The sequence below is a fragment of the Physeter macrocephalus genome, chromosome 9 (assembly GCF_002837175.3).
Source record: "Physeter macrocephalus isolate SW-GA chromosome 9, ASM283717v5, whole genome shotgun sequence".
In the NCBI taxonomy this organism is placed as follows: domain Eukaryota; kingdom Metazoa; phylum Chordata; class Mammalia; order Artiodactyla; family Physeteridae; genus Physeter; species Physeter macrocephalus.
In genome coordinates this window covers 29,156,343-29,179,094 of record NC_041222.1, presented here as the reverse complement: position 1 = coordinate 29,179,094, position 22,752 = coordinate 29,156,343, and the positions used below count along the sequence as shown (strand labels likewise).

General features: G+C 40.8%; 1 protein-coding gene and 1 long non-coding RNA gene across 7 annotated transcripts in view; one reads left to right on the top strand and one right to left on the bottom strand.

The window, feature by feature from the left end:
* Positions 1-22,752, bottom strand: part of LOC114486868 (uncharacterized) — a 108,669-nt gene that overhangs the window by 71,980 nt on the left and 13,937 nt on the right. For 2 of the 3 annotated variants that reach the window (XR_008618208.1, XR_003681213.2), the window contains one exon: positions 16,694-16,788. The exons of the other annotated variant lie outside the window; for it this stretch is intronic. This is a non-coding gene — a long non-coding RNA (uncharacterized lncRNA). The remainder of the gene's footprint in view (positions 1-16,693; positions 16,789-22,752) is intronic. 3 annotated transcript variants of the gene reach the window in all.
* The window catches only part of LOC102993308 (phospholipid-transporting ATPase FetA-like), a 99,144-nt gene that overhangs the window by 68,290 nt on the left and 8,102 nt on the right, over positions 1-22,752 (top strand). For all 4 annotated transcript variants that reach the window (XM_055087101.1, XM_055087102.1, XM_028493835.1 and 1 more), the window contains 9 exons: positions 1,864-1,907; positions 8,763-8,928; positions 10,757-10,945; positions 11,652-11,767; positions 16,652-16,816; positions 18,941-19,052; positions 20,337-20,442; positions 20,826-20,973; positions 21,512-21,695. In XM_055087101.1, the coding sequence (XP_054943076.1) occupies positions 1,864-1,907; positions 8,763-8,928; positions 10,757-10,945; positions 11,652-11,767; positions 16,652-16,816; positions 18,941-19,052; positions 20,337-20,442; positions 20,826-20,973; positions 21,512-21,695 (1,230 nt within the window). The remainder of the gene's footprint in view (positions 1-1,863; positions 1,908-8,762; positions 8,929-10,756; positions 10,946-11,651; positions 11,768-16,651; positions 16,817-18,940; positions 19,053-20,336; positions 20,443-20,825; positions 20,974-21,511; positions 21,696-22,752) is intronic.

Below are 22,752 nucleotides of genomic sequence, written 5' to 3'. Positions count from 1 at the left end.
GAACCCGGTTCCCCTGCATCGGCAGGCGGACGCGCAACCACTGCGCCACCAGGGAAGCCCTAACATTTATTTCTTATTCTCACAACCTGCTCTGTTCACTAAGCAAAGCTCACCTAGCCCATTCAGTTCTAACCAAAAGCATTTATTTAGCACCTTTTAGATGCAATCCATTGTGCTGGATGTTGAAAATGTGAAGATGTATAAGAATTAATCTCTGTCCTCAAGGAATTCCCAATGTCTGGGGAATGTTAGTTACTCTCACATTAAATCAGATGGTGCAACCAGCATATTTTGAAGCTGCTATTCTCCTGATTCCCCCTCAGACCAATAAACACTCTAGAAAGAAGCCATCAAAGGGTATTCAGAGTTTGATGTGTCTCCCATGCCCAGTTATTCATTTATTTCCTGCCCTAGGCATAAGCTTGTTTTTGTAATAGTGTTAAGTCCTTATATGTGTGAACATTCATGCCAACTGCACTAATTAGCTAAGGAAGGCAATCACATCTAAAAAGATAGACCACATGGGGTGTTTCTCTGGGATTCTGAAAAAGCTTTGAAACTAGGAAGATGTGATAGCTGCAAAACATTGTGAATGCACTAAATGCCCCTGAATTGTACACTTTAAAATGGTTACTTGTATGTTATATGAATTTCACCTCAATTAAAAAAATTTTAAGTTAAATTTTAAAAATAAAAAAATTAAAGTTAAAATTTTTTAAAAAGCTAGAGCACTCTAATATTTTCTATTACCCCTGCCAAACAAGTTTTCACACGTTTAAACTCTGAAAGCTTATTTTTGGATGGCTGATTTGGGTGAGGATCTTAATTTTCTTACTCATTGTATGACCTGACCATATACTGGGTAAGGGTAAGGATAAGGTTGAAAAGGGTCATGGGTGCTTCTACGCTTGGCATCAGACTGTCTTCCATCCCCGTTCTGTCTATGCTGTCTACTGGCCAAGAATCCTAAACATTCCAGCACTACTTTCACATATCCGCTAGGTAACTTTTCTGATTGAAAGGCTTCCTGAGGTACGAAGTCTCTCATAAATGACTAGCCTCCAGCCTCACCTCACTCACTCTTAAGGAGAAGAATTGTACCCCAAGCAGCATTATTCTTACCATTGGCTTGAGGAAAGGAGCTCATAGGGCACTGAGAGCTAGGTGGCCTGAGGGGATTCAAGGAGCTTAACTGCAAGTCTAGGATGATATAATCAGAAGAAATAAGCTTTTAAAAATCCTCCTTTAAATTACCATATGACCCAGTAATTCCATTCCAAGGTATATACCAAAAAAAAAAAAGAAAAGAAAAAGAAAACAGAGATTCAAACAGATAGATGTATGCCAGTGTTCATTGCAGCATTATTCACCATAGCCCAAAGGTAGAAACAACCCATGTGTCCATCAACAGATGAATGGGTAAACTAACTGTGGTATATCCATGTAATGGAATACTCAGACATAAAAAATAATGAAGTTCTGACACATGCTACAACATGGATGATTCTGGAAAACATTATGCTAAGTGAAATATGCCAGACACAATAGGAAATATTGTATCATTCTACTTATATGAAATATCTAGAATAGGCAAATTCATAGAGACAGAAAGCAGATTAGAGGTTACCAGGGGCTAGGAATAGGGAAGAGTAAGGAGTTTTTGTTTAGGATGCTGAAAAAGTTTAGGAAATATATAATGGTGATGGTTGTACAACATTGTGAATGATATTAATGCCACTGAATTGTTCACTAAAAATGGTTAAAATGAAAAATTTTATGTTATACATATTTTACCACAATAAAAAAATGTAAACCTTTCTTTAAAACCCTTGCCAAATGTGTATTCTATTTACTTACCAACAGGTGTTGTCTATGACAAGAATGGACAGAGGGTAGAAGTCTCAGAGGTGAGTAATTACAGCGCCCTGTGAAATGCATGTGGGACCTGAGTGAGGCTGCGCCGCACAGCAGCACCTTTAACACGGATTGGGATTCCCTTAGCCCCTAAAATATTACAGCTGTTATTGGCCCCATAATATCAGAAAGTATTATATAAATGAACTCTGTTTATTTGAGGGTATTTGGGTTTGTGTTTTAAAATGAAAATAGCTTATTATAAGAAGGTAATTATATATAAATAATATATAAATTTTTTAAAAGTAAGGAATTTCTGAAGAAACCAGCAAAGGGATGAATCCTTGAGCTCATAAAAATGATCTAGTAGAGCAAATGAATAGTGGTTTAAGATACTTTTTGGGAAGACATTACATTACTTGAGAATAAATTCTAGTTCTACGTATGAATATTATTTGTTTTCTGAATAGTGCTATTAAAATTTCTTTTAAACAAATTAATTAATTAAAAATGAAAATAGCTTTATTGGCTTTTTCTATTTAAAAAATAATCTGCTCATGATAAAAAAAATTCAAACAGTACAGAAGTGTATGAAGAAGAAAATTAAAATCATTCAGTCCCATTTAGATAACCAATGTAAAATCTAGGAATATTTATCCTTTCAGATGTTTTTCATATGTATATATACACACATATACACCTAGGTCTAGTAGGTAGGTAGGTATGTAGGAAGGAAGGATGGATCATAGCATGCATGCTATTTTCAGCCTCCTTTTATTCACTTGACACTATATTGTGGCCCTCCTTCCGTGTCAGTATATTTAGGTCTACATCATCATTTTGAATGGCTGTCATAGCCAATTACATTGATGTGTCTTAGTTGATTTAGCCAATCCCCTATTTTTATTCTGTTGTCTTTTGCTATTATAAATAGCATTATGGTAAGCATCCAGGTACATACATTTTTGTCTCCTCTTCTGAAAATTATTTCCTTAGAATAAAGTCCTGGAAGTAAAATTAGTTGGTCAAAGGGTGGCTAGATTTTTAATGCATTTAATAGTGCCATACTGCTCTCTGGATAGACTGCATCAATTTATAATCCCACCAAAAATATATGAGAATTCCTCTTTTCCCATACTGTATCCTTGTCAGTACTGGGTATTAATATTTCAATCTTTAGAAATTTAATTGTGAAAATGATATTTAATTTACCTTTCTTTGATTACTAATCAGATTGAATCATTTTATGTGCTTATTTTCCTTCCTCTTCCCAATCACTTTATTGCCCATTTATACTTTTTTTGTTAATTGCCTGTTCATATTCTTTGTCCTTTTTTTCTTATTTCAAGGGGCTCCTTATATAGTAAAAATACCAACTTTTCCTTCGTCTGGCATATATGTTACAATTATTTTTTTCCATTTTTGTCTTTTGACTTTTGTTTAAAGTTTTTTGTTTAGAAGTTTTTAATTTATGTAATTAATTCTATCAGTCTTTTTCCTTTATAGCTTCAGGATTTATGACATACTTAATAGTCCTAACCCACACAATTGTAAGAATATTTTCCTTTTCATTCTTCCTGTCTCTGGCTGGTTCAATTTTACTGTTTTTTCCAGTATTGGATCTCAACTTTTGTTTATGGGTTTGATTTTAAGCATCCCTTCATAGGGCTTCTTCCATTACATTCAGGATACTACTCACCCTATCCCTTTCCTACTAGAACCAATTCCAAACCTTTAGCCACTTGACTTACATACTAAACAGGTAACTCCAGCTCCCAACTACTGCCTCACCCTTATCCATCCAGAGAGATTGGAAATGGGAAACTAAATCAGTATTTGCCTTAAATCCTCTTCCAGGGACTCTGCTAATGACTTGGCAATATAAACAAAGTTATAGCTTCTAGGGAGTAAATTGTTACCCTGGAGTTACCTTTCTCTTCCTCTTCCTTTTGCTACTGATCGACCATGACACATTTTCCTCTGGATCCCTGGAATCTTTGTTCTCTTGTAAGCAAACACCCACAGCCTTATCTTTCCATAAAAATGCTTTCTTCTCTCTACCTTGATTGAAAGATGACTTTCCCGGAGGATATCCCTTTTCCTCCATCTCTCGTACTCCGCATACCAAAAGCCCAAAGGTATTGTCCTCATTATCCTGTGCCACTTTTCTTTTTCTTTTTTTTTTTTTTTTTTCTTTTTTTGGCTGCCTTGGGTCTTCATTGCCGCGCACGGGCTTTCTCTAGTTGCGGCGAACGGGGGCTACTCTTTGTTGCAGTGCATGGGCTTCTCATTGCGGTGGCTTCTCTTGTTGCGGAGCACAGGTTGTAGGCGCATGGGCTTCAGTAGTTGTGGCACGCGGGCTGTAAAGCGCAGGGTCAGTAGTTGTGGCGCACGGGCTTAGTTGCTCCGCGGCATGTGGGATCTTCCCGGACCAGGGCTTGAACCCGTGTCCCCTGCATTGGCAGGCAGATTCTTAACCAATGTGCCACCAGGGAAGCCCATCCTGTGCCACTTTTAAACTATTACTTTTTCTCCCTCATATAATCTTTCTTCCTGTGATGCTTATAACTTCTAAGCTATATTCCTCTTTCTTCTTGTCGTTGACATTTACAAATCTTCTGGCTTCTCCACTTCATTCACTGAGGACCTTGAAACCTTAGCTCATATTTTCCCTCTCTACCCTATCCCTGCTATCATCTTGGGTGGTATCGGCTTATTTATGGATGATCTAGCAACATAGATGCTTTCAGATATCTAAAAGAATATATCTTTCAAATGACTTTTTGGACTCAAAAAAATCTATATCATCCATTTCTATGTTATCATGTCACCATCCAGAAGTGTACTGCTCTGAAATTGTAAACTCCTTTGTCATGATCTCTGATCACAAACCTTATTTTTCCAGTTCTCTTGATACTTGATTCCTAGTATACCTGCTTTCTTATCACAGGAAGATTTACAAACTCTCTGTTCTCCTTTTTCTCTATCAATCCCTTGTGACTTTACTTCCTGTCCTATCTTGCCCCCCATCTGTACCCAAGATCATAAGCATCTTCAATACCTTACTAGTTCTCCCTTTTTTTTTTCCCTCTCTGATCGCCCAACAAATCTCAAGCTTGAATTAACCAAGCCATCTACCATTCTCTGTTTCTAATGTCAGAGTGCCAAGCACTTTTGGGGGATCACAAGCCATTACAAATTCAGAGACTCCAAACTCTTCTGGGCTTCCAGTGCCACTTGGATAATTTTTTAATCTATTTATGGTGAGCTTAATTCTTAATTTTCCGTATTAGCTATTCCAAAATTCACCACTCTTGGGCCTTCTACCACATCCCACTCCCTTCTCCCCAGTGTGCAGTAGATGATATTGTTTTCTACTTTGCTGAGAAAAATCCAAACTATAAGCTAAGTACCCTTTTCTGTACAAATATCAGAACCCACCTTGACCTCCTTTCCTTCAGTCTCAAAAAAAAAGATATAACTTTTTCTTTCAATACTAATCTCTTCATATATCCTGATTCCATGCCTTTCTACTTCTTCAGGAACCTCAGTCAATCCTGTATTCTCTGTTTCTTAATATCTGAAACTTATCCCATTATATGATTCTTTCCTCTCAGCTCAGATCTATCCCTTCTTTAAAAAAACAAAAAAACCCCACTTACCACATACATACAATGGTATATTATTCAGCAATAAAAAGAAATGAGCTATCAAGCCACACACGCACATATACACAGAAAAGGGAAGAACTTTAAATGCATATTGCTAAGTGAAAGAAGCCAATATGAAAAGGCTATGTACTGTATGATTCTAACTATATGACATTCTGGAACTGTATGACCTGGAAAAGGTAGTGGTTGCCAGGGGTTTGGGGAGGGGTGGAGAGAAGGATGAAGCACAGGAGATTTTTAGGGCAGTGAAACTATTCTGTGTGATACTGTCATGGTGGATTCATTACATTATGCATTTGTCAAAAAACACAGAATTGTACAAAGCAGAGTGAACTCTAATGTAAACTATGGACTTCAGTTAATAATAATGTATCAATATTGGTTCATCAATTGTAACAGATGTACCATACTAATGTAAGGTGAAAATAGGGGGAAATGTGGAGTGGAAAGAAGAAAGGAAATATATAGGAATTCTCTGTACTTTCTGCTCAATTTCTTTTTATGAACTTAAGACTGCTCTAAAAAATATAGTATTAAGTTAAAATAAAATAAATGTGTTGAAGTAACCCTTAGCCCATTAACCAGAGGTAACCACTACTAATAAATGTTTATATCTTATTTTATTCATTTTTTTAAAGCATTTAGAACTTTTCCTTCATCCTGCATTACCCTCTGACTCCATCAGTCAGTCCAAAATGTTGATTATCAGCCATATGTCAGACTCTGAATAAATGTTAAAGGTTCAAGGAAAACAAAGGAAATTTGTTCCCTACCTTCAGAGTTGGCAGACTAGAGGAAAAGTGTATAAGGAAATAGACAATTACAGCAGTCTTTATAACTCCTCACCTTTCATTTATTCCTCATTCTACCCTATATAATTAGACTCTGTCCTATCATGTCCACTGAAACTAGCCAAGGTCACTAATGACTACCTTGTTGTTAAGTCCTTACCCAATTTCTCTGCAGATTTTAACACTTAAAACTCCAGTTTTTCTTAAAGCTGTCTTGTCCCTTGGCTTCTGTTAAGTAACTCTCTTCTTGTTTTTTCTTCCTGTATGATTGTTTTTTCTCATCTTCTTGGCCATAGGTACTGATGTTCCCCCAGAGCTCTATTATTGTACCTCTTTTCCATCTTTATAGTCTCGTGTTTTTACTGACTTTAACTACTGCCTACTTACTAATGACCTCCAAATCCATATATCCAAGAACGTTTTTAGCTCCCTCCCCATCCATGACCAAAGCTAAAGATATCCTAGAAAAACTATCTATAGCTATGTCACAGGATCTCAAAGAGTTTCCTCAATTGCCTCCTCTACCCTCCATTCTGAATTCGTTTCTTCTCATTTGATACCCCCAGTTTCCATCCTTTTGTCTAGTACCTGGATTTGCCATTCAGTCTTATTCAACTGGGTGTTTAACTTTCAATTGCAGAGTAATTCATGAATACTGCCCCTCAGATCATGCTGTACTGCAGCTCCAAGCCAGCCCTGCCTCAGTCCTGTACCCAGCCAGGTCCAGTGTTCTCAAACATTACTTGTCTGGAAGGGGAGATTAGAAACTACCTCATATCTCTTACCTGAGCTTCAAAACTATAAATGCCTGCTTTCATTATTACCTTTATGTCCTTCAGGCATCGCCAGGTCAGTCTGTCAAAAATCTCCTCCTGCTGGGTATCCTATCTCAGTGAATGGTCTTACCATCTATCCCAATTAGGATACATAAAATTATTCTTAACTGTTTCTCTCTTTCACTTGTCATATCCATGTCATACAATTCTATATTTTCAAATCATACCCTTAATTTACTATTTATTGTCACTACTTTATCATTTCTCTTGTGAATTACTGAATGGCTTTCTAACTGGTCTCCTTGCTTTTCATCTTGCTACTTCCAATATATTCTCCATGCTGCTACCAGAGGACTATACGATCATATGACTTTCAGCAGAAAATTGTTATGGTTCCCTATTGCATACAAGATGGTAATGCAGGATCTGCTTCAAAGCTACCTCTCCAACTTCTGTCACATCACTCACCAGCTTCTAAGTTTCAAAGAATGTACCAGTACAAGAGCCCAGTTATAGAAAAGCCTCAGAGGATGCTATATAATGAGTTATCTTAAATTACTAAACCCACAAACTTCCCAGAGCTCACAAGTCTGTGGTTGGCCAGGTCTAGGACTTGGCTCTGGACCTAACCATACTTCCTCACTATCATGACAAAACTCCCTCTAGATGGGTTATAGAAAAGAGCCAGTATAGCCCGCTACAAACTTCCATTTCCCCAACATAGCACCAAGCAGCGCAATTGTGTCTGTACTTGACACATTGGGGCCCAGCCCAGGTAGCACCACAACTACAATGAACTGGTGAAATATCCTTGAGAGTTCTGATATGGGCTGGAGAAATCTGTTAATAACACCACACTCCAGGGTGGGCATAAGAGAGTCTCAGGACCAAATTGAGCCAGAAAAGAATGTTTACCCCAGGTGCCTACTAGCAGCCTACCTGACATGAAGAACGTTAGTCAACATCTAAAGGAGCCAAGCTCATAGCCAGGAAAATGGTAGTGAATATTAATATTAGGTCCACAGATTGAGGCAGGGTCAATAACCTTGAGGACTAGCGGCAGGAAGGAATCAGGTATGCTGAATCAGGTATGCAAAATGGTGTAAAATTAAGTCTGTGAACAAGAAGTCTGTACTGAAGCTTCCTTGTTATACAGCCTTGCCTCTGTCTTGCAATATTCCTCTCTAGCCCCCTTGTGGGGTAAAATAGGAATAGTGCAACACAGTGATGTCATTGTACCTAGCTCCCTTCCCAGTTCCCAAAATCAGGCCAAGGACAGCCAGAGACAAGACTTTTTCCAGAAACCATTTACTAACAGGGAACAGTTACTCTCTCATGTCCTCAGGTTTGATTTATCATGGATTTGGGACTTGGAAGAACAGAGCCTGAAGATGGCCACTAATCATTCAGGACAGCTGGAGTAGAAAGAGGGCAAGAAGGGTCTGCCAAGCAGTGCTAGCTTGTCTCCTGTGTGATGGATCTTCTCCAAGTGAATGGATGGTCCAGGTCAGAGCTACAGAGGCCTTAGAAACCAGCACAGGGTCTCTTTCACTTATCTTGCTTTTCTTTTCCCATCCTCCTAAGAGTTCTCATCACATTCCAGAAATTGCGCCTAGGTCGACCTTCTATAAAGTGTCAAGCTGCTGTTTGTTCTGGCTTTTGTGTTCCAGAAAACAGAAAAGGTCGACTTCTCCTACAACAGACTGGCTGATCCTAAGTTTTCATTTTATGACAAGACTTTGGTGGAAGCAGTGAAAAGGGGAGATCGCTGGGTACACTTGTTTTTCCTATCACTCTCATTGTGTCATACCGTGATACCAGAAGAGAAAGTAGAAGGTGAGAAGAGGCTTGAAGCCTCATGGACTGAGAATATGTCATAGAGTCTAGGCTGATTGGAGGGGGGATGGTTTGATATCGTTTGTAATGGCTTAATCTAAAGAACTTTCTAATAGGAAGAGTTGTCCAGCAATGGAATGGATAGTCAAGATAAGTAGTGTGCTCCTAGTCACTGAATATATTCAAGTAGAAAACAACCTCTTGGTCTTAAAAAGATTCATTCATTGGATAGGGGTCAAACTTGGTGCTGTCTAGCGAGCTTCAGATCTTGAGACTCTGTAATATTCTGTCACAGAGTTTATCTGATTTATTGCCAAGATCAACCCCACTACCTCTGATAAGACTTCCTGAAGGATGAGTTGAGTCATCCTCTTGTTGCTTCACAATTTAAAGGTATCCCCATATACCCTAATTTCTTTAGTAACCAAATATGACTATGTCATCCATGAATTTATCAAAATCTTTTTGAGAAATTACTGATTTTAAATTAAGAAGACTTTTTTCCTTAACAAACAAGAATTTAGGCAGCCAAGTAAATCACATCCTTTAAAGTCAATGTAGTCTTAATATAATACCACCATGAGTAGCACCTTATATTTGTACATCACTTTATAATTTTACAAGTTGCTTTCATTTATATTACCTTCCACAATCTTCACAACAGCCCTCTGCAGAACAAGAAAAATGATCCTAGTTTTATAGCAAAGGAAACTGAAGCTAAAAGAAATTAAGTGCTGCACAGCAGAAACTAACATAACACTGTAAAGCAACTATACCCCAATTTTTTAAAAAAAGACATTGTGACAACTAAAATCCTATAGCTAAGAAAGGTATAAGTGGGGTAAGAACCCAAATCTCATGTCTTCTGGCCCCATGAGCTCCCACCCTTCCACAACCCTCTCCGGGTCTGACATTCCAACAAGTTGGTATTACTTGAAGCATATTTGGACTTGTCTATGTTTACTGCCTTGAGTGACAAGGTAGGAAACACACAAGAAAGTAATCTTATTATCCCATAGACACATCTTATGTCTGACTTAAAATTATACTCCCCCACCTACCTTATTCACAAGTATAAGATTCTGATGATGTATAACTGTTTTCAAAAATCAAATTAACCTTCAAAAGAGAAATAATCTAAAACATATCTCAGGTTATGGGGATTATTCTAAAAGAGGAGTTCCAGAAATGTCTTGAGTAATATCAGATTGAAAGATTGATTCAACAGAGTAAGTCATTTACCTTCCCAGGGTGAGAGTTTCAAAGGTGACAATACTCATTCATATATATATATTTTTTTTAATTGTTTACTAAACTATCAATCTTATTACCTTATAGCAGTGTTCATCAAAGTGCGGCCAGTCTTATGCAGGAGCACTTTATGTAGGACCATATGCATGAGACTCACTCAGGAGATTTGTTAAAATTCAATTTCCTGGGCCATCCTCCCAGATTTTGTGATTCTGGATTCAGTAAGTTTGGGTGGGGCCCAGGAACCTTCATTTTTAACAATCTCCTGAGCCATCTTTACCCGCTAAAGTTGGAAAGCAACTGCCTATGTTTTGTTTGTTTGTACACATGTTCCATGTACTTCTGTAATACTAACTCAGGTCTGTGAAATGAGTTGAGAATATTGGAAAGAATGAAAAAACTGACCTGTTCTATGCAACCTGGCCTTTTAGGGCCAGGCTTGTGTGGAAATTTTGAAGAAAGATGTCCCCTCCTGGGCTCCATCTTTATGTAAGCCACTTGGAAGACAGTCTCACTTCTGGGTGGACTTCATCTGCACATCTCTATGGGCTCTGGCTGCTCTCTTCTCTCCTGCCAGGTGAGCTGACTTACCAGGCTCAGTCCCCAGATGAAAGTGCCCTGGTCACTGCTGCCAGGAACTTTGGCTTTGTGTTCCGTTCCCGCACATCTGAGACAATCATGGTAGTTGAAATGGGGGAAACCAGAATCTACCAACTACTGGCTATTTTGGACTTCAACAATGTGCGCAAGAGGATGTCTGTTATTGGTGGGTGCCCCTCCTCGTCGGCCCTCTCCCCTTGTATTTCATATACATTCACACGTTGACTTTCTCCTCTATCTACACACAAATGTTTTCTCCTGCCCACATGCCATTTCACAGGCACTCTGCCTCAAATACAAATACATAGCCATTCCCACTTTCTCTCTCATAATCCTTTATATTTTCTCACATATACACATATGTGAGCTTACTGCCATGTGCTAGGCCCTTATTTAGTGATCCTGGGTAGTGGCTTGTCAGAACCCTCAAAGCCAAGATAAGAACAGAGAATAAACCCATAAAGCCTGAACTTGGAATAAGAAATGGGGGCAGACAATATAGAGGAAATTAATACTATCTTGCTCTCAGTTAGTTTGGGCCTCAGGCTGAAGAGGAAGAAAATCATTTTTCATCCTTGGTCCTTATTAGGTGTGGGCCTTGGTCTGGAACTTGGACTTGAGAAGTTAAATGTGATTCTGTATCAGAGTCTTCCATAGGTGATACTGAACCCATGGAAAAACTGGTTCCAGAAGGTCCTCTCTCATTCTCATCAGCCCTCACCACATCACTCATCCTGTGTGACCACTCATTGAGTGCTTAGCCCCCAAAGGTGTCAGAAACAAATGTCATGGGAACAGCCTCCTGCCATCTCTCAGTGGCCCAGACAAGTTCTTGTAACAATGGTTACTTTGCTTAATTTGCTTATCCTTAGTGAGGACACCTGAAGATCGCGTAATGTTATTCTGCAAGGGGGCAGACACGATCCTCTCTCAGCTACTTCATCCATCCTGTAGATCCCTCAGAGACGTGACCATGGAACATTTAGATGTAAGTGTTTAGGTTGCAGGGGAGGGAAGCTGTGGATGGCTCTGTGTATCTGGATGTGTGTCCATATATATGTCCCCATGTCAGTGTGTTTCAGTGTGGGGTAGATTGGTGTCTGTGTCTCTTTAATTGATAGAAGAATAAAAACTACCTCATTCTGTGGGATTCTCACTGACCACATTGCCACCTTCTGTGTGAAGGAGTTGGGTGGCCCAGGATCCCAGGGGCATGATGAGGATTGTGTTGTGGGAGCACTTAACCACAGTCAGAACCGTTCATTCTATAATTCCTGGCTCGGGAGGTCCTGTGGTCACATCTAGAATTTGCTTCAGAATAGGGCCTGCTGGACTTCCCTGGTGGCGCAGTGGTTAAGAATCCGCCTGCCAATGCAGGGAATACAGGTTCAAGCCCTGGTCCGGGAGGATCCCACATGCCGTGGAGCAACTAAGCCCGTGTGCCACAACTACTGAGCCTGCAACTAAGCCCGTGTGCCCCAACTACTGAGCCTGCGCTCTAGAGCCTGTGAGCCACAACTACGGAGCACGCGTGCCACAACTACTGAAGCCTGCACGCCCTAGAGCCCGTGCTCCGCAACAAGAGAAGCCACCGCAATGAGAAGCCCGCGCGCCGCAATGAAGAGTAGCCCCCGCTCGCCACTACTAGAGAAAGCCCACGTGCAGCAATGAAGACCCAATGCAGTAAAAAATTAATTAATTAATTAATTAATTAAAAGAATAGGGCCTGCTGGTATGGGAGGCCCCACCCCACCAGCCATGATGGGAAAAGGCTGCTTTTAGGGTATGGAGCAGAAGGCACCAGGCCTGGGCTGTGTAGAGGACTGTTTGACACCATCCTATGTTACTTACAGGATTAGAATCCCCATGGGTACCTACCTACCCCACCCCACTTCCACCCTCTAGGACTTGAGATATGTCAGAAAGAGAGATTGGATTCAGTCTGCTGACATTAGAAGGGAAAACCAGATTCATGCTCGCTGGGGTTTCTACCCTTAAACCTGGATATATATAGGGTTGGGGGAATAGGACAGGGGATGTGATGGGGAAGGGGCAGATCAGAAAAATATTTTAAAGAAGAAATAGGTTGGAGGAAGTGCTATTTTATTAGAGCCATTTTGGCTTGGCCCCACATTAACTCATAGAAGTCAGAGAGCAAATGGCCAGAAGGCACATGAAAAGATGTTCAGTGTCAGCCATCAGGGAAAAGCAAATCAAAAATCACAATATACTACTTCACACCACGAGGGTAGTTAAAATCGAAAAGATGACCAGACAATAATGAGCATTGCCAAGGATACAGAGAAATTGTAACCCTCATACATTGCTGACAGGAATGTAAAATGATGCAACCATTTTGTAAAACAGTCTGGCATTTCCTGAAAACATTAAGCATAGAGTTGTCATATGACCCAGCAATTCCACTCCTAGGTATATTCCCAAGAGAAATGAACATTTATATTCACACAAAAATGTGTACACTAATATTTATAGCAGCATTATTCATAATAGCAAAAAAGTAGAAACAACCCAGATCCCCATCAATGGATGAATGGATAAATAAAATATGATAAATCTGTACAGTGAATATTATTCAGTCACAAAAGGGAATGACATACTTATAAATGCTACAATGTGGATGAACCTTGAAAACACTATTCTAAGAGAAAGAAGCCAGTCACAAAAGGCCAATATTTTACGATTTCATTTATATGACATGTCCAGCATAGGCAAATCCATAGAACAGAAAGTAGATTAGTGGTTACCAGGGGCTAGAAGAAAACGGAATGGAAATGACTGCTGACAGACACAGGGTTTCTTTCAGAGGTGATGAAAATGTTTGGGAATAAGATAATAGTGATGGTTGCACAACTTTATGAATATATATATATATTTAAAAACCGCTTAATTGTATACTTTAAAAGGGTGGATTTTATGGTACATATCTCAAGTTTTTGAAAAAGTCATTGAAGTGTCCCACATAGGGCAACTCTTATGTCTTATACTGGTTTCCTGAGGGAGGCCACAGTTTTGGTTTTTTGGTGTGTGTGTGTGTGTGTTTTATGGGCTACTCTGAAAACTTGTCTTTTAACCTTCCAGAACTCATGAATTAGGGTATCTTCTCAATGAGCATTTCCACAGACTGGCTTCAAAGAGGGGTCATAAAACTATTTCAGATCTTTTGACCTGCTTCCAACCTTAACAGATACACATAGTGGAGCCTAAAACACTACAGTCTATTAACCACTGAGGATACACCTATAAGAGTCAAGTTCCAGAAACCCACTCATGCAGAAGCACAGCTACAAGCCCTCTAAGACAGGAATCCAGCAAACAGGTCACACAAAAACAAGCAGCAGTCATAATTTGGCCCCAGGGCCCCAGTTTGCCCACCACAAGAGAAAAAAAAAACATACTAGTAAGGGATAAGTAAAAAATAATGTTAACACAGGCTGCTAAAGTATTTGTTGAATGGATTAAGAATCTGTCAGTGTATTGTTAAGCTTGCCAAGTCCTCTTATCAGTATCATGAAAAATCAGTTTCTGCCATATCTCTTCCTTCTTTTTTTTAAAATGGCTGATGTTGGGGCTTCCCTGGTGGCACAGTGGTTGAGAATCTGCCTGCCAATGCAGGGGACACGGGTTCGAGCCCTGGTCTGGGAGGATCCCACATGCCGCGGAGCAACTGGGCCCATGAGCCACAACTACTGAGCCTGTGCGTCTGGAGCCCGTGCTCCACAACAAGAGAGGCCGCAATAGTGACAGGCCCACGCACCGCGATGAAGAGTGGCCCGCGCTTGCTGCAATTAGAGAAAGCCAGCCTGTGCTCCACAACAAGAGAGGCCGCAATAGTGACAGGCCCACGCACCGCGATGAAGAGTGGCCCGCGCTTGCTGCAATTAGAGAAAGCCCTCACACAGACATGAAGACTCAACACAGCCAAAAATAAAATAAATAAATTTATAAAATGGCTGATGTATATTTTAAATGGCTGAATATTTATTTATTTATTTATTGAGGTAAAATTGGTAGATGACATTATATAAGTTTCAGGGGTACACCATTATAATTTGATTTTTGTATACACTTCAAAGTGATCACCACTTTGTCTAGTTATCACCCATCACCATACAATTGACCCCCTTCACCTCTTTCACCCACCCACCCCCAACCCCTTTCCCCTCTAGTAACCACCAATCTATTCTCTGTATCTATGAGTTTGTGTTTTGTTTGTTCATTTGTTTGTTTTTTAGGTTCCACATATAAGTGAAATCGTTTGGTGTTTGATCTTTCTTTATCTGATTTATTTCACATAGTGTAATACCCTCAAGTTCCATCCAGCTCGTCACAAATGGCAAGATTTCTACTTTTTCTGGCTGTGTAGTATTCCATTCATCAATGGACATTTAGGTTGTTTCCATATCTTGGCTGTTGTAAATAATGCTGCAGTGAACACAGGGGTGCATGTATCTTTTTGAATTAGTGATTTCATATTCTTTGGATAAATACCCAGAAGTGGAATAGCTGGATCTGGATCATATGGTGATTCTATTTTTAATTATCAAAAAGACAAATAACAAGGGTTGGAGAGGATGTGGAGAAAAGGGAACCTTCATACACTGTTGGTGGGAATATAAACTGGTACAACCACTATGGAAAACAGTATGGAGATATTTCCTTCTTAAGAAGTCTCTTGAGATCTTCTCTCAGCCTTCTTTTTTATAGCTTCACCTGCCAACAGTACAGAGGTTTAAGAGATTGCATTCTCTGCAGATACTGCCTTATATTAATTTTACCTGACAGCTAACATGAAGTACTCAGGAGTTACACAGAGAACTAAGAACAAAATATCAAGATGATAAATTCTGTTTCTCTTTGCTCTTATAATGCCAAAGTGAATTATTTTGAAGCTCACTATTAAGTTATTATGGGGACTTCCCTGGCAGTCCAGTGGTTAAGACTTCACCTTCACTGCAGAGGGCACGTGTTTGATCTCTGGCTGGGGAGCTAAGATCCCACATGCCGTGCACGGTGCAACAGAAAAAAAAAAACAAAAAAAAAAAACAGTGATTATGTAGAATTGTTATTCATGTGCAATTCTCAACGCACAAAATCTGCTTCTAACCCTCCTTCAGTTAAATATGAATTGTGCCCTAAATTACCCACACTCTCACCTAGCTTTCCTTATAACCAAGAGTATACTTCCGTAAGATAGTTAGCTATGCGTGGTTAGGATATACTGATGGCCAAAGAGCAAAAGATGCTAACTCACCCAGAGAGCATTTCAGCAGTGGCTTCATTAACACTACTGGCTATGACTAATCAACTGAGCAAACCAGCTGTAGACAAATACACAAATTTGCTATTTGAGATGCCCATTGAATACTTGATGAAGGAAGGCAGGGAGAGATGAAAATAAATGAATGTAAGCCTGTAAAAAAAACAGTAACACCCTTGATTATTATAAGAATTCCTCTTTACTTTATTACTCTCTTCTTTCGCATATTATAGACATCATTATCTTCTCTTTAGAGGGTGAATTGTTATCCCAATTTTACAAGAAATAAATCTAGAAGGTGTCATTCTTTACGAGGGTCACACAGCAAATTACCTAACCACAAGTGGAAGTTAGAATCTTCTGTCTCTCAGAATTACTCTCAACCTTTATCCCCAGCTATGCTGGTGCCATCCTTAGGACGTTTGACTGAGAAAACTCAACAGGTGCTTTCTGGTTAGGCTAGGTACTAGCCCTGTGATACTAACCAATAAACCCTGTCTTGCAGGCAGATGGAGCCTGTGGGGTTAGTCTGTCATTCCTTAACTCAGCCCTAACCCAGCCCAAGTCCACTCAGTGCACACACATGTCTTCCAGGATTTTGCCAGTGATGGCCTTCGCACCCTCATGGTGGCCTACCGAGAATTGGACAATGCATTCTTCCAGGACTGGAGCAGGAAGCACAGTGAAGCCTATCTGTCTTTGGAGGATCGGGAAGATAAAATATCAATGGTCTGTGAAGAGATCGAAAAAGACCTGATGGTTAGTGTGAGGAAGCCAGGGACAGATTGGAGGCAGGATTGGGGGCGGGGGAGCAGTCAGGAGACTGAGCAAGGGCTCTGAGAATGGCTTCCAGCAAATAATAGGTTCAGGCTCTCTCTGGATACTAGATACTGGAATCCAAGCTGATTCAGGATATCTTGGATCTTTGAAATCCATAAATAAGGAAAGAATGTACTTGTTGTAAATTTCATCTTTCTGGTAGTGTTTCTTATCCCAAAGCTGTCCACAGAAGCTAAGAAATCAGGGTCTGAATAATGTACAGATTAGATGATCCAGAACTAATTGATGGGATAATCAAGACAATAATATTCACTCATTCATTCAACATATTTATTAAGTGCCTCCTATGTGCCAGGTACTGTTTTAAGCCCTGAGCATGTAGTAGTAGGCAAAACAGACAAAAAAGTAAGTATATACAGTATGTTAGGTGATGACAGTTCTATGGAAGAAAATAAAGCGAGGAAGAAAGGTAGGGAGTATCAGCATATGTGTGTGTGTTGTAGAGGGTAGAGTATAATTGCTATTTTAAATAGGGTGCTTAGTCTTCACTATGAAGGAGACATCTGAGCAGAGACCTGAAGAAGGTGGCAAACCAAGCAGATCTCTGGGGAATCAGTTTTCCAGAAAGAAGGAACAACAAGAACAAGGACCCTGAAACAGGAGCAGACCTAATTTGTTAGTAGAACAGCAAGGCAGCTCATGTGGCTGGTACAGTGTAAGTGAGGAGGAGACAATAAAAGGACATGAAACAGAGAAGCAGTAAGGGGTCTTGACAGGCCCGTATAAAGACTTATAATGAGACATGGAAAACAGTTGAAGAGTTCAACCAGAGAAGTGATGTGATAGCTTTAAAAATGATCAGTCTGGCTGCCATGTTGCGATTATACTGTAGGGGAGCAAATGCAGACCCAGGGAGACCAATTAGAAAGTAGTTGCTTTTCCAGTTTGCAAGGCAGAAATAGAGACACAGACGTAGAGAACAAACGTATGGACACCAAGTGGGGGGAAGAGGGGGTGGAATGAACTGGGAGATTGGGATTGACCTATTTACACTAATATGAATAAAATCGATAACTAATGAGAATCTGCTGTATAGCACAGGGAACTCCACTTTGCTGTACAGTAGAAACTAGCACAACATTGTAAAACAACTATATCCCAATAAAGAAAGAAAGAAAGTAGTTGTAATAGTACAGGTGAGAAATGATAATGGCTTGGACCAGATAGAAGTAGTGGAAGTGGTGAGAAATATTCAAATTCTGTACACTTTTAAAAGTAGCACAAACAGAATTTGCTGATGGTTTAGATTATAGAATATGATAAAAGAAGTTAAGGATGACCCCAAAATTTTTGACCAGATTGATACAGGTTCTGCTATACAAAGAGAAATTGCTGATACCAAATGGGAAAATGTAGAGATCCCAAAGGTCACAAAGCTCCTTCCACAGTCAGTTCTGTGGTTAGTATTTCTATTCTGTCCTTTTAGAGGCTTAGCAGAAATCAGTCAGTAGTTTGTCCGGCTGTCAGTTCCTCAGACCCAGTGCTGGTGCCCATCCCTGTGGTCAGTCGGTACTATTAGGGTATCACTGAGAGACGGCATGTTGTTGGACCAACATACTTTCAGTGTAGTGTGGGAAAGGCCTTGAAAACCTTAGAGGCCCTCAGTAGGTACAAACAAATGAAGTTCACCCAAGCCCTTTTAGAGTTGAAAGAAAAACTGGAGTTGGATTTGGGGATCCCTTGTCTGGGACCCACTGCCTCTGGAGACCAAAGCCAGGAAACGTGCTATGAAGCAAGGGAGAAGTGAGAGTGTGTTGAGAAACAGAGGATTTAGAAGTGGCACAAAGCTTCATGTATGACTTGGGCAAGTCTTTTCCCTCTTTGGTTCCTTATATTCTGTGTTTCTAAATTTGATTTCAGTGTGTGGTTGAAAAGCTGTCTGTTGAGGGGCAGAGTATAGTGAGTTTTATACCGTTGGGGTCCTCGTGCCAGGACAGAACCAGCTTACTAAAGAGGATGCTGAGGTGCCAGTTGAGTTGTTGGGTACCACTAAATGCAATGAGCCTCTTCCTTTGCCTCACTCACTGATATTTCTGTTCAAAGCTGTTAGGGGCCACAGCCATAGATGACAAGCTGCAGGATGGAGTACCTGAGACGATCATCACCCTGAACAAAGCCAAAATTAAAATCTGGGTTTTAACTGGAGATAAGCAAGGTAAAGGGGAGCTCCTTGCCTGACCAATCCTCTTCCCTGTCCACCTTAGTCATTTCTTCTTTTTCTTTTTCATGTCCTTTTTTTCTTAGCCATTTATTTGACAAATACCTTATAACCCAGGTCAAGTCCTTAGAGGACACCTTCACTCCCAGTCTTGCATATAATTTGCTAAGCATATATAGTACTTTAAGCCAGATACTGTATTAGGCATGGAGAACACAGAGATGAATCAGTCAGACATGGCCTCTGTCATCCAAGAACTCACAAGCTAAAAACTTTTAGGGTTGTCTTTGACTATACCCTCTCTGTTGTCCCAAAGATTTACTCTCTTACCATGTCCCACTAATTCTTCTGAAAATCCTCTTAACTATGCCACCACCCTAGTTTAGCCTTTGTCCCCTGTTGGCTGTACTTCTGCAAAAACTTCTGAACTGATCTGTCTCTTGACCTTATTAATTTCAATATAGCCTAGATACAACCATCAGTTCAACCTTCCTAAAATACTGCTTTTGTGACATTACTCCTCTACTCAGGTACCTACAGCAACTTCACATGGTAAAGTCGGACTCCACCGTCTGGACTTCAAGACCTTGATAATCTGTTGCTACCTACACATCCTTATCTCCATTGTAATGTGACCATATCTTCATTATGTCCCAAACCAATTCCTATTCTATGCGCTCTGTTTGGATTGCTTCCCCATTTGAAATTCTTTTTCCCCCTAAACAAATCTTACTCATCCTTTAAGACCTTGCTATAAGAAACTTTCTAAGACAATTGCAATCTCTCCTCTGAATTTTGATACTACTTGTAGCCAAGATTCAGGACTTAATTAAAAAAAAATTGTTTCCCTTAGTATGACTTTATTCCAAATTCCAGATTTCTTGATGCAAAGGAAAGACTACAACCTAAACATATCTCAGTCCCCCGTAAAATCTAGCATAGAAACAGGCACAGTGCTGTTCAAGGAAATATACCCAGATTGCCGGGAGAAGTGAATACAGACAGGAATTGCTTTAAGAAATAAGGGAAGGCTTTGCAGAGAAAGCTAAGCCAGAATGATCCTAGTTATTGATAAATAACTTGCAAGTCTATACCAGGTAGACATTTTCCTCTGGATGTTTGAGTATAGTCTCCACTGGCTCACGAAAAACACACTTTGACTGCATCCATGGCAAATATGGCCATATGGGCTCTGCAGGCCAGTTTAGTGCCTTTGTACCTGTACACTGTAAAGACCTTGTTCCAGCCAAAATGCGACCTGTGTTCCCCCTTGCCCTGCAGAGACTGCTGTGAACATTGCCTATGCCTGTAACATATTTGAGGATGAAATGGATGGGATGTTTATCGTGGAAGGCAAGGATGATGAGACTGTTCGGCAAGAACTCAGGTACGATGGGAGAGCTGCCACAGCCTGTCCCTGGAACCAAGATTTCCCACCCATCACTTCACCCAGCATGGCTCCTACATTACCAGAAGGAACAGAGAAGAAATGGGGGAGGGAAAAACAAAAAAACCTAAAATATTCGAGAGAATTTTGTGAAGAAGCATTAGGGCTCAAGGAGTTGGAGTGTGGAGGTGGAGAAGTGTTGTATGTAGATGGTCTGGGACCTAAGGCAGTGGCAGGTCTCAGAAGGCAGTTGAGTATGAGGCCCTGGGAGGTGCTCTGCAGAGGCTCTATATCCACCTTGCTCACTTTCACTTTGGGACACATTTTCCTTCCTAAGCTCTGGGGCTTCAGGTCAGACACTAACCATTACTCTTGGCTTTCAGGTCAGCAAGGGAAAAGATGAAACCTGAGTCTCTACTGGAATCAGACCCAGTAAACAGTTACCTCACCACAAATCCCCGAATGCCCTTCAAAATACCCGAGGAGATGCCCAATGGCAACTACGGCTTGATCATCAATGGCTACAGTCTGGTGGGCAACACAGACCTACAACTCTGTTCTCTTCTTCCAAGGAACTTTTTTCCTAGGTCCAACCCACTTCAGGGAGATTTCAAGATCCTTTCGCTATTCCATGAGTTACCCTATTCCCCCTTCCTTCAGGTGCCCTTGCCTGTCAGACACCTTTCCCCAGCCTTCTCTAGGCAGGAATAACGAGGAAAGAGAAGCCAAGGGCATAGTCCTTTCTTATCCAAATTCTTCACTACTGATGTGGCCCATCACATAGGGGAAGGGGGAAAGTGAGCAGAACCAGGTCCTCCAAAAACTCACTTGGCCTTATAACCCAGTCAACTGATTTGACCCAGTGAGAGACCCTCACTGGTTTTCCACTGGAGACTGGGTCAGGATGCCTAGAACTGACTTGGGGGCTTGGCTGCCCTTGGGAGTGGAACACCTGGGGAGTAGCTCTGCCTGACAGGGGAGTATGGAGGGGAAGGAGAGGGCCTAGGAAGGTTCTGTCCCAAGAGTCTTTTGGGGCAGCCTGGAATGTGGGTGTGTCCTGGTGCTGCAGGCCCACGCTCTAGAAGGGAACCTGGAGTTGGAACTGCTGCGAACGGCGTGCATGTGCAAGGGAGTGATCTGCTGCCGGATGACACCCCTTCAGAAGGCCCAGGTGGTAGAGCTGGTGAAGAGGTACAAGAAGGCGGTGACACTGGCCATCGGGGATGGGGCCAATGACGTCAGCATGATCAAAGGCATGTGAGGGGTGGGGGGGCTGTAGTGCCTAGCCACGGGCTTGCTCTTCCCTTCTTCCATGGGCAAAACTGATCTGGGTGGCACTGTGTTGCTGGCTCACTCTCCTGCATATCATATGTATTGTACATTTATAGTGTTTTGCAGCTTCATTCATGTTCCTCTACACCTCAGTTCCCACTTGTTTACACATCATTACATCAGCCCACATCCACAGTCATGCACACACGTTCAGGTTCATGTACGTAACACTCACACACACTCAGATACCCATGGCTCCAATAAGAACACGTGCGCATAATCACAGAACGACAGGCTGTGCAACTACAACACCATCTTTCTGAGATGGCATCGAAGCCCACAGAAAGGACCCTGGGCAGGAGTCGTGGTCTGTTCCTTTTTTGAAGGCTGTAGGGCTGAGCAATGTTAGACAGACTACAGGGCTGCCCAACCAGGGAATTAGCTGTGTGGCCTGATGCAGGGATCTTTTCCTCTCTGAGGCAATATTCCCAAGAGCTTGCCCTGACTCCCCTGGCTGGAGAAGAATAGCAAACTTACTGATGCTTTGGACCAACAGAAGCAAATGGCTGGAACTGGTGCTAATTTCAGCTGAATGTTGTTAGCCTCCAGCAACTTGTGGTTGTGTGAGATATGGATAACATCTAGGGGTCCTCTAGTCCAACCTCTCTCCCCATACTGGAAACACTAGCAGATATTCCAGCCTCGGCTTCAATACTAGGAAGTGTTCTTGCTCTTTTCCCCACTTTCTAGAACTTCATTGGCTTTTAGAGCCTTAGAGGTTTCAATTATTCTGTTAAGCAATGTAATAGGTATATACCAGAAGATCAAAGAATTTGGCCTATATTACAACAGACTGATTAAAACTTTTAGAAACTTAAGTCTTACCTTCCATCAAGCATAATCCTTGCTTTATCCAGAAAAAGTCACCTTAAGCTTCCTGAAGAACTCGTTTCTTACTAACAAAGTATGTACATCATGTATTCCTCCCAACAGTTGGATTTTAGCTCCTTAGATAAACTTAGGTAATTAAAAACTATG